The 12,887-nt window shown below is 33.8% G+C and overlaps 1 protein-coding gene and 1 pseudogene across 2 annotated transcripts in view; one reads left to right on the plus strand and one right to left on the minus strand.

The window, feature by feature from the left end:
• Positions 1-970: 970 nt before the first annotated feature.
• Positions 971-3,494, minus strand: LOC140826973 (magnesium-chelatase subunit ChlH, chloroplastic-like; annotated as a pseudogene).
• Positions 3,495-9,561: 6,067 nt separating this feature from the next.
• Positions 9,562-12,887, plus strand: part of LOC140827159 (ABC transporter A family member 1) — a 35,469-nt gene continuing 32,143 nt past the window's right edge. Inside the window, exons 1-5 of one of the 2 annotated variants that reach the window (XM_073189770.1) lie at positions 9,567-9,725; positions 10,093-10,226; positions 10,735-10,814; positions 10,919-11,090; positions 12,745-12,827. In XM_073189770.1, coding sequence (XP_073045871.1) covers positions 10,113-10,226; positions 10,735-10,814; positions 10,919-11,090; positions 12,745-12,827 — 449 coding nt within the window. In that variant the 5' untranslated portion in view covers positions 9,567-9,725; positions 10,093-10,112. Of the gene's footprint in view, positions 10,227-10,734; positions 10,815-10,918; positions 11,091-12,744; positions 12,828-12,887 lie in introns of both variants that reach the window. The other variant, XM_073189771.1, reaches the window with a different exon arrangement.

Genomic DNA, 12,887 nt, shown 5'->3' on the forward strand with positions numbered 1-12,887 from the left:
TCATGTATTCATACCAGCAACAGATGAGCTTTTCTTCTCAGAAAGCATTCATTGAGTTCATCATCATTGTTGGATATCTTCATACCTGAGGCATTAGACAGGTGAAATAAATTACTAGTGCTCGAGAGATATTATATACATTATTTTGTACTCAAAGATGTTTGATGCGAAAAATAAGAAATTAGATGATTATACATATTTGTTTATTCATTGTTTGACTCAAGTTTTACAAAAAAATTAGAGTAATAAATCATTAGATTATTCATATATATTGATATATAATACATATTTAATTATCCTATGAGTTAAATAGTGTATTGGTGACAAATAGTGTTTTAGAGTTGTGTAATTAATCGTGTGGTTTAACAATTTTTTTCCCCAAAATTGATGGATTTTTGTGTCAATATTATGTAAAACGATAAAAACTGAAGCTTGAGTTTGTTGATGCGCTGATGCTCGCAAAAATAAGCTAGTTTAGCTCAAATAGAAATATTCTTAATGTACTCGACACAAATTCATGGTGCTTCTTTTTCTTTCAAGTTGAGCTCAAGTGGGGTGCTGCTACTCAAGCTTGACATGACCTGAATTCACCTACTCGAGATGTATTATGTAACGCCCCGAAAATTTAAAAGTACATACGAACCACATGCACGCAAGTTATTAAATTCTCTTGTATTTTAATTTATTTTTTTAATTGCATAAATTAATTATGTGGTGCATATTGACATTTTTAAAATATATTTTTTACGTGGTTGCATTAAAATGTATTTTTAAAAGTTATTCAAGTTACGATCGAGGAACGGAGACCGATAGCTGAATAAGAGAAATTTTTATTGAATAATTGGTTTTTTAACAAAAATACGAACGTTTTGGCAATCTAATGTCTTACAGGTTACATACAAAACAATGAAAGCAATCCACCCTGGAAAAATGAACACAACGAGCAATTTCGAGGGAAAAAAATCAGGCTCTAAGTTTTGAATCAAGAATTTAACGATGGATCCCTTCGATCTTATCCCCAACTTCTAAGTACAATTGCTTCAAAAACGTCTGAACCAACTTCCTAAAAGAATTTGGGTTCGTGCTCATGAGTCTGTTCGACATTTGCTCGTCCTGAATAAAAGTTGTGTTCGCCTCTTCGCACACCTAATTGTCGACTTGTTCAGAAGTTGCACTCCATCCAACAGTGTTTGTCAGGCATTTTTCAATCTCACGGACCCCCTCACCATCATGCCTTCATACCATTTTGGATTCAACAACTTAGTACGCAAAACCATGAATTATTTATTTCTTGATGGCAAGTCATGGAATTTACCTATGCATTAGCTGTAGTTGTATCAGCAATGTATGTACTAGGCTTCTTTCCATATTTCCTGAGGTTCTGCACCAGATTTTTGGGGTCCGAACCAAAGTATTACTGACATCAGAGAAAGATATAATGATGAATCAAGATTTTGGAATGTAACATCAGTCGTGCTGAGAGCCATCTCAAAAATCTTCCTTTTCTTAGTCATGCCTGCACCGGGAGCATCGCTGTCGAATGCGAACGCGTTTTGACTCAAGTACATGTCCTCAATTATCTGTCGAAGTAATTCCACATCCTCTAAAATGCCCTTGTCAATCCCTCTATAAACATCCTCAATTGCTCGGCTCATAGTCTCAGCCAATATTGCCGAAAGACAAGAAATCCCATCTTCAGAACGATCTAATGCAGAGATATTGACCAGAGTAGCCACTGCCTCCATAGCCGATGGAGGCTCGCCAATGAAATGAAGTCCACGTGGAAGTAACCATGATTCAATATCCATAATATTGGAATAAACTTTACCAACCACAAGGTCTCGCTCCTTGGCCGAAATCTCAGCCCCTTCTTTAGGAGGTTTTACGTCTTTGTCAAGATTGCACTGCCGAACCGTGCTGATGGAGCTCACGATCTATCTGAAATCCATGTCCCGTGTCTTTAAGTGAATGGTAGGAAGAAATAAGCTCACTTAGCTGCTTCAATCCCTTGTAAGGCCCTGCATTTTCTGCTGGAGGAGTCAAATAACTTATTGTGTTTGCATAACTCCTACTCTTAGCAATGGTGTCCTCGGATGGATTATTGGCAGCAAGTAAAACACGTTCGGGATGTTCCCTATAAGACTATCAGGGTAACAAACATCACTCATTCCAACTTGTTTCTCAGGCATGAATTCAAGAGAACCATTGGTCCCAAAGTGAAGAACAACATCAGCTTTAAATATTTTCTCAACAAACGAATGGTAAGAGGAATACGAAGTTAGCCTTTGGTATTCCCTCACACCCATTTTGTACGCTATGTTAAGATTTGGGCTGTTGAACTGAGCTTCTTTATCGTGAATTACGTCTTCTATTAAGGCTTCAGCCTTTTCTGGAAGATTCTTGAACGAGCACTTCCAACTACTAGATCTGGAAATGCTTCCACGTATGTTTTCGATCAACGGCCACTATAGCCATCGTTTTTTAGGTCTTCGGGGACAGAGTAAATAAAAGAAAAAACATTCAGGTAAGTAGCAGTTCCAACATTGCCTTTGTCTGGGGAAACTGAATACGGTAGTTGATGTGATCGCGCTGAAATGGGTGAGCCGGGTCCAACGGATCAAATCAACAATTTGTAGTGTTTGGGAATTTTGAGTGAAGATAATGGCTTGGATTGACACCTGCAAACATGAAAGTAACTCGTGAATGGGCGTCGTAGGGGTGTCCGACTTCGCCACTCCGATGTTAAAGTCAGCAGGTTGAGGATGAACACAAGCAATATTCGAGAGAAAATATGTATATGCTTGAGAGTTCAAAAATCCAGAATCATTAATTGACATTAATACCTGCTATTTATAGTAGAAAATGGGGTAGGTACTTCGATTCTAGTACCATCTACTAAGTATGGCAAGTCGGTTGCCCATACTCTAGCTTCTGATGACTTCTAGGACACTCCAAGTCCAAGTAGTTCTGACAGATTAGACGGCCTGTATCAATCATACTCGAGTGTGGTGCAATTCTCGAGGTGGCCCGGGTAGTCGGTTACCCGGGTACTTGTATGAGAGCCCGAGCTATTATGACTGCCCGAGAAGAGGAGAAGTTCCCGGGTGGTTGAGTGAGAGACCGAGCTGCTTGGTGAATACTCGGGAAAAGACATGGTACTCGGGTTCTTGATGGTACCTGGGTCATTAATGACCCGGATCCTTATGGGGGTATCAGTAATCGCTAGCCGCTTCTCTGTCTGTATATGATAAATTAGGCAGGTAAGTTTTGTTGTAAATGGTGAACACTGTAAGAAAAATGCACTCTGAATGAAACGTTATAGCATCGACAGAGCTTGAATGTTCATTTGAGTAAAGCAGATATAACAAGATGATTATGATTACAGGCGGGTAGTAATCAAATTTGAAACTTAGACAAATCACGGTTATCATGAAAGAATCGGTCGGGTTATCTACTTCAAGATTATAATCAATCACAATTTTCTTGGAATCCATTTATCAACCCTTCAGCTACATTTCTTATAACTAATGCGATGAATCCATATTCATATGTGAATCTATATTCTATATAACCAAAAATTAAATTATTAGTAAAAATGATTTTTACTCTTTGCATCACATGATCCAATCTATCAAACAATATTTTGTTCAGAAAAAAGATGGATCCAAACAGATGATAAGAATTAGAAATAATGATTTATCAAATTATATATTAAATCGAACTAACAAAACAATATAAATACAATGATATAAATGAATTTTAATTGATTAAACGATATAAGAGTGTGGATAGAATTATATGAATGTATTTTAATTAAAGAAGCAATATAAAAGTGTAAGAAAACATTTTGTTATATGATGTTGATATTTTCTACCTATTACATCAATTAATTGATACATAAGCTCCTCAAATTAAAAAAAAATTACCCCTCGAAGATCTAAAATATTACTTAATTATAATTATTGGAATAACCAAAGACATGTAACAATAATTGTTCATGATATATTATATTCTAAACTATAATCACGTGAATATTGTAAATTCGAAATCTTTAAAAATCTTTGTTAAGAAATTATTATTCCCAAGAATTTTGATGTATGACAGAAACAAGACAACACGAAAACAGCTGCAGTTTATATATGTGACATGTATAAGTTCAACGGCCCAGCTCAACATATGGAATATCTTTCTAACCAGCTAAAGCTCAAAGAAGTCTCAACCGCTTATTTCAGACCGCTGACAAATTCTATTTTCTGAATAAAGAGAAGCTTGGACTTAAATGATCCTCCTCAGAACCGGATCATTAAAAAGAACCATTTATTGCTCAAAGACATTCTCTGACCGGCTTAATACATTCAAAGTATTACACCGCCTTGAAGTCAAATTATATGTACATCATTTCCAAGAATGATTTGCATTTTTGTCTCTATCCCAGGAAAAAAAGACCAAGTATAGACTTCAATATCTGATGCTAAAAACAGTTACCATAAAAGGAACTCCTCAAGTAAAGCGCTTCAGAACTATGCTGAGCAAAAGGAACATTAAATGCATTTATTGAAGAACAATTAATGCTCATAAAGACGACAGCAACACATCTGTTCAGAGGATCAGGTTAACGTTGATGTGTTCTTCCCGACCGTTAAGAAGATCGTGTATATTAACGAAGGAGTATGCTAGCTAAACCCACATCTCGATTTACAGCTGAAAAATCTCGTTGCTAGCTTATACAAAGATCTCATAGCGCTATCAAAAGTCTACACACTTCATCGCTCTTTCAGCACACTTTGAACAGAATTACATTCAATCATCTATGGATCAATTTCGTGCTACTCAAACCAAACTGCTTGTTCACATCAGTAACCTTTTGGTTATTTGATTTAGTCTTGGTGTCTGGTAAACTAAGTGTTCTTAAATATCCAGTAGTGTAAAGTGATCACTAAGAGTTCCAAAACAGGTAGTGTGATAAGTCCTGATTGGAGTGGGCTGTTGCAAAAAGTTTGTAAAGCCAAAGTTTTTTAGTGGAAACCTTCTTAAGAAAGAAGAAGGGGTGGCGTAGGAGTATTCATTCTCCGAACATTCATAAAAACCTTGTGTCACTTTACTTCTCGCAAGCACTGCTTTTCCAGTCTCTAATTGTTGATTTAACATGTTAACGTGTTTAAGTTTCTATTGGAGATTGTGAACAGTTTTCCGCACTTAATAGTGGTTCACATTTCCAACTGTTTGAGAAGAATTTTCAACCGCCTAAAACGGTTGAAATAAACATTTAAAGAAGAAAATTTGAAAGAGTTCATTCACCTCCCCTCTAAACTCTTTCCCGATCCCAATAATCTTCATTTTGTTAGTCAATGAGTTATATAAAAATAATAATAAAATATTATATTAGCTAAAAAAATCCTGTGAATATAAATTGTTTTTTGAAGGAAAAAACACATAAGAATTGAAAATAAACTAAAAAAATACTTCATTCACATCCAACATATATTTGATTAAAGCGGTGAACTAAGAAATTTTCGTTTCCTACAATTTTACTAAACTGAGATTCATTTCGTAAATTAATAGTTGAAATCAACCAATTATTTTATTCAAGTTAATTGAGTTGAATGATAAATAAACATTATAAATTTTAAATTTTAGTTGACTTGAATGATGCACGTGTTATAAATACCTAACTTTTCCTAACAATGATATCTATTTATCTTACTTTTACATAGTGATGTTTATTTAAATATCATTAATTTATCTCAAACAACTCTAAGCTAAGTTTTTATTTTTGATTCAAGAGATATTTCTATTATTTTAATTTTATCACTGTGAGATTTTTTGCGCTTTAATTTAATATTCTTGTTTTTTTAAGTATTTGTTGGTTTATGATTTATTTTTATGAAAATTTTATATCGATTATTCTGAAAATTTAATTTGATATATAATTTTTTTTACAGCTCTCCATGAATTCAATGATCCGTAATTATGATAAATGATGGGTACATGAGTACCAATAGATTAGGTGTGTTGTGTCATAATTGCATATTTAATCTAAATAAATCAATGAAACTGGATCTATCAATTGAAGCTAATTGACTGTTAGATTTTAGGATTAACTGTTTTCACAAACGAAAAATGCTATCTTTAATTAATATGGAACAATGTCGAACCCAATTACCTACAAGTTTTGACTGGATGCTGGGTTTGGTTAATTAAATTTGGAGAACAAAAGAATTTTAGCGGATATCACTCTAATTTTAAGGTTAATTACTTGGGTTTTCACTAACAAATTTTAGCAGATATCACTCTAATTTTAAGGTTAATTACTTGGAACTGAACGGACGTATAATTTGTTAGTGAAAACCCCCTTTGAATAAGAACTCGGCAAGACCGAATTTTTACTTTCGTTAATTATTCATCGCTGCTATTTATTTCTCGTTTAAATTTTTTGATTTTCCTTGGTTGCTAAGTTAGTTTTAAGATTTTATTTAGTTCTTATTCAACATATCCCCTATTTTTAATTGTTTTTCCTCGAAAGAAATAAATATCACGTTCTCTGTGAATTCGACCATACTCATCATTATATTTATTTTATTTAGAGAGTCTGAATTTAAGTTTGATATTTCAACAACACATTATAATTCGAGAATAACTTGATTATATTTCTTTTTCTTCTCTATGTCTTGACTGTTAAAAATACCCCCCTCCCCCTTAAATGTGCTTTAAATAGGGTAATTATTTTCCCAGTTTTCTCACTAAGAGATTTTTCAACAAGGACCGATTCTTTGCTTTCCACCGAAGTCATGTCCCAACCGATTTTAAATAATATCATCATTCTCAGTTCTAAAAGTTTAATGAATCTTTCTTTGTAGAGATAAAGCGTAAATACTGCGATTTTCATAGTTGAGATCCAGTCATCTATGAGATCTTCTCAATTTTATAAAACCAATACATCAATGTTAAGCATAACCACATAAGGACGTAATGTTTTCAAACAGATTTATCATATGGTATTTGGTACAAGAGAATTTGATTTCTCCTTGACCTTGTTCTCGCTGGGTATGCTTCTTCACCTATTTGGAAATCTGTTTGGGATTATCTCATTTTTTTTATCAGATTTCATACTTTCCCTTGGTGGTTCAGGTAAAGATGACCAAATTATTCAGGGAGGTTCACATCTTATTGTATTCATCTTCAGATCTATGACCCTGATATTCACAAAAGATCAGGCGAGGTATTGAAAATTTTCTAGATCAATCATTTCTATAGTTTTCATCAGATGAATTTCTTTTTTAAGACAATTTTAATTAAACTGATAATTTTTTCTTCATCAGCTAAATGTTTTGACATTACTTTGACATTTCTCATTTTGGTGTAATAAGGGTTCGATATCAAAAGATCGTGTTAACCTTCCTTCCGAGATCCTTTTACTAGAATTTGGTTGTTGTTCTAGAGTTTGGATTATTGTTCGAATTTCCTTTAGTATTTTAAGAATTTCTTCTTGTTTCAAGGATTTCTCAATTTTATGTTGTACATAGTATAGCTAGTTGTCATAGTTTTATACAGTATTTTGGATTTCTCTAATATCTCCGGAGAGTTTAGAGCAATCTGATACTATTTGTAGGAACCTATTATTTTGAATCATAAATTTACAATACTCCTCCTCAAACATTTAATTACATAGTAATAATGATATTGTATGTTTCAAATATTTTTACCTCGACTCTGATATAGTTTCTGGATTAGTAAAATAAATAAGGATATTTTTGACATGGTTAGTGAGTTTAAAATTTTTTTTAGAAACAATAGTTTAAAATAATAATAAGATACTAATAAAGAGAGAAAGTAGTTTTGGTCTTGAAAATGTATAGATATAATCTAAATTAAGAGGCATGATAAAGTATGATGCCCGCATGGGCTTAGCTCAGTTGGTCAGCAGCAGTAAATCTTGGAGCAATGACCAGGGATCGAGTCTCGCAAGCGGCAGTGTGGGAGTTAAATTCCCTCCAATGAGGGGGAGCTCCTTGTGCGCGGCGTAGCATAAGGTCTAGCTGTTGCTGGTTGGCTGAGTCACCATGATTTACCTCCTCTCATATTCCTGTCGGGCCGGGGGGTGAGGGGCGCCTAAGGTGAGCGATTTCACCTTTTGGAGCAATGATAAAGTATGATAATTATATTTATGCCAACGAGTTATTAATAAAGAGAGGCTAAATAATTTAATACGAAATAAAATAATTATAGTATGAATTAATATGAAATGATCATATTAAAATGTATAATGAGCTATATATAAATTGTAAAAAATATCACTAAAAGATGCACATAATTTGTGCATTTCAAAAAGTATCAACGACTTCAATTTTTTTTTATCCATATTACAGACTTACGATCTTAAAATAGACATGTTCAAAATAATAAACGAATAAAAAACGAGACATATTGAACACGCGATTCTTTCCAATATCATAAAACACGATCCAAACGAGTTAGGTTCTGATGACGTGGCAGCCTCGTACTCGTAACCATTGTGATCCCTATGATCAATCTTTTTCTCATTCGGATTAGAGTCCATGTCCTGATATCCGTGTGGGACTCTAGGAAGAGCCCTTCTGTCCATCGTATCCCAATAGCATATTCGGAGAGACTGGCCAAATCCTACCAGCCTAGCATCAAATAATTGAAAAAGAATATAATAAATCGAACTACCATTTTATACCAACCGACCACCATGCTCGGAAGTGGGGTATCTTTAATAAAATCAAAAATTCCAAATTGATGATATTTTTGTGTGTAAATGACAGATATTCTTACGCCGCCCGAGTCGAGAGAAGGGCCCATTGGGAATGATATTTTGTTTGAGACATATTATATGTATACTCGAATAACTACTAGTGTACGCAATCGTATTTCTCAATTTGACCTTTTCTCATAACCGATAAATGTTTTTTTTTATAACAGAGAGCCGATAAATGTTAGTTATTGATTTTAACTAATGTCACGTTATATTCAAACTTATTCTTGAAATATTTATTTATAATATTAATTTGTTGACAAAACTGTCTCACATGTCGTATTTTGTGAGACAGATCTCTTATTTGGATCATCCATGAAAAAATATTATTGTTTATGCTAAGAATATTACTTTTTATTGTGAATATCGGTAGGATTGACCCGTCTCTCAGATAAAGATTCGTGAGATCATCTCACAAGAGACCTACTCTAATTTGTTTCAGAAAGAAATATTAAAATCCATGTAAATTATATATATTTTATGCAATTTTTTTTCATAACATTGTATAACAAGTGAATCTTGTGACACAAATATTAATTAACACAAAAATTTTTGTGAGACGGTCTCACAGATCAATTTCATGACTCGGATATCTTATTTGAGTCATTTATGAAAAAATATTACTTTTTATGCTAAGAATATTATTTTTTATTGTGAATATCGATAGAATTGATCCGTTTTACAGATAAAAATTCATGAGAAAATGCTCATTGATTAAATATATAATTTGAACCAATTTATTTAACACCGTCTTGACGTTGCTTCATAAATGAAAAGTGAGTCGCTTTTCATTAGTTTTCGACAAACGTCCTACACGGCACGTCTTCCCCACACTCGCGACGGCCAAAAGAAGCAATCTTCTAATTCACTTCTTTGTTTCGACCTTTTCTGTCTTGAGAAATACATAGGCAGGCACACGCCCAGTTAATAATCTTATGTATTTCTTTGTGTGGGTTTCTCTTTAATACTTTTTCCTCCGTTTTCCACGCGTTGCTCGGGTTTCCAGTGTGTTTGAGGGACGATTTGCGTTTCTTGAATCATGTTCTTTGTGTAGTGTTTTCTTGGGTGGTTTTCCAGTCGCTCTCTTTTATGTAGTTTTTTTTTTTAAATTTCTTGTACGATTTATTCTTTTTTCTAGGTTTCTCGTATTCGCAGGGTGTGTCTGCTTGACGGTTTAGTTTTTTTTTTTTTTTTTTTTTTTTTTTTTTTTTTTGGTGTCGAATCAAACTCCTATATGTCGTGTTCTGATTTGATGGTTGATGGTTTTCTCTGATATTTCTTGGGTTTCCTGTGTGTGAGCTGTACGGTTTGAATAGAGTGGAGAAGTCTTTCTTCCATGGAGAAGAACGGAGAGAAAATGAAGACGGGGTCTTCAAGAAGACAATTGAAAGCCATGCTCCGAAAGAATTGGCTTCTCAAGATACGCCACCCATTCATCACCTGTGCAGAGGTCTTAACCTTTCTATCCAGAGCGGCCGCACACACACACACTCTCCTAGATTTCTACGTGATTACAAATTTGCATGCCTATATGTGTTAAATAAGCATCATTTTGTTATCACATGGTTTGTGGAATTTGAAATCTCTCAAAACCTTGGAGTTTAGTGTGTGATAAATTGGATTTTCTTTTTCTCTCTTGTCTGGTTTGTGTTTGCGTTTCAGAACTTCTTTATTTTTGGGGTGAGGGAATATTTGCAACATGCTTATGCCACATATAATCCTTTGCTGTCTCACGATTGTGGGAGTTGTAGTTTTTAAGAATCATGAAATCCAGGTTTTACAATCGTGATGGGATATTTTCTCTCTTGTTCAGTTGTTGTACTCTCTATTGTTTCTTTTATCTTTTTTCTTAATGCCTATGAGATGTTTTCATCACATTGATTATGATCCTAGTTGAATGTTTTTGTGGGTATACTATAAAATATTGTTTATTAGTTTATTTTCATTTCAATGGGTAGATATTACTTCCTACTGTTGTTATGTTCCTCCTCATGGCCGTGAGGATGAGAGTTGACACAAAGCTACATCCACCACAACCGTACGTTTCTTATTCTGACTCTGACCGATACATTAGATATAAATTATTACTGTTAGTTCATATGCTTGCTTTTTATTTTGAATTTGAATTTAAGTCCAACACAGATATATTCGGAAGGACATGCTAGTTGAAGTCGGAAAAGATGGCAAGTCTGTGCCTTTCAATCAAATTTTAGAATTGTTGTATAAAAATGATGAATATTTGGCATTTGCACCCGACACAAGTGAGACCAGGATGATGATTAATATATTGTCCATCAAGTTTCCTCTGCTCAAGGTATAGTTTAACGCTTTATGATTATATTTGTATTCATACTTTTCCATGTCCTCTCTACTTTTCTTGTCTGCAATCTAAATTTGTTTCATATATTCTAGTGCCTATTGCCCAATATTTTATGAGTTTTGAATCTTTGATCTTATCATTTATTTGGTGATGTTTTGGTTGGACTGCTATAAAATGTGGTTTTCATTGTTGTTTCAGTTTTCCTTCATTATTTTATAAAATCATAATTTTCTAATATCTGCATCTTCTTAAATGTCTTTCATACTCCACATATTATAATTTTGGTGTTTTGTTGAAGTATCATCATCTAATGCTTTCCGCAACATTTGTTTTTGCTTTTGAGCATGATTTCTAGGTTTTATTTTAACTAACTTATTACTTATAGCTTCTTATTTTGTACAAAATCTTTGAGATTAAATTTCCATTTAATATCCTTATGTTTTAGTCAGCGTTGGATCGTAACTGAGGGGCAACTCTGAACTCAGAAGATTGTTAAGGTCAAGAAGAATAGAAATAACACACTTCTTTTTAGCTGTAGTTATATGATGACGTCATTACAACTTCCACCATTGCCTGTACTCCCATACCTTTTAATTGGGAACAGCCTTTTTCTGTGAACAATTCCTGCAAGAATCCCTATCGACCTGTGAGTATTACAAGTAGACCTAGACTCCTTCAAAGCTATTTCCTTTCACTATGATTAAGCCTTTGCTTTTAAAGAAACTTATTCCTCTAGTTGTTACAAAGAGTATTTCCACTACTTGGTTTTATTAGGGAAGATGATAAATTATGCGGGTGGTTGCAAAGGTTTCTGATTTTCATGGAGCAAAAGATAAGTAGGGGAGTGATGAGGCAAATTGGTGGGCGGTTGTATTAGAGTAGAAGATTGTGAGTTCTAACTCTGGCAAATATAGTCTCCAATATATTTCACTAAGTTGGTCTCTCTTATGTCTGATCATTCGATATCCATTATTTATCCAACACTTGTAGGAATTGAATATTTAATTAAATCTTCGAGTCGATGTTCCTTGTCTTGGGTCTATAAATGAGGGCAACTGTTTTCATGCGAAACTTTTGTTGACCCACTTTTCATTATCTTATGGTTTTGAAAGTAGTGATTCAAGTATTTCGTTGATCAATAATACAACATAATACCAACTTCCATTTATTTATCTAGATAAAACAATTGGTTTAAAAAATTCCAGGACTTATTACACCTTGAAATTTTTATCAATCAGAAAGAAGAAAATAACTTGTTGCTTTAGGGTTAGTAGATCAAACTGAAAATTTGCTCAGCTTGTGATCATCGACTTAGTACGCAAGTGTTGTCTTAACCTCTTTATTCTTTTCAAGTTTTAAGCAAGCAGATACCATTTTTAATGCATACTGCTGTTGGTCGATTTTGGTGTTTGTTGTAATTATAGCGCGATCATGATTATGTCTATGATATGAAACTTTTGGTTTGTCTTGTATGGCCAAGCACGTTATGGAATTAGGTTATTGGATTGCTTTCAGGGTAGATATATTTTTAAAGGTTTAAAAAGGTTCTGGTTTCAAATTTTATAATATGGCCAGTTTTACTTTATTCACTCAACTAGGATAATATTTAATATATGATGATGATGATAATAATTCATCTGTAATCCAGTTGACATCAAGAATTTACAAAGACGAGGAAGAGCTTGAGACATACATACGCTCAGACCTGTATGGTGCCGATGATCAAGTGAAGTAAGTTTTGGTTTCTTTATTGTTTGCACAAGTGCATAGGCAGCCGGGGGGGGGGGGGGT

This window comes from Primulina eburnea, chromosome 3 (assembly GCF_022965805.1).
Source record: "Primulina eburnea isolate SZY01 chromosome 3, ASM2296580v1, whole genome shotgun sequence".
Taxonomy (NCBI): Eukaryota; Viridiplantae; Streptophyta; class Magnoliopsida; order Lamiales; family Gesneriaceae; genus Primulina; species Primulina eburnea.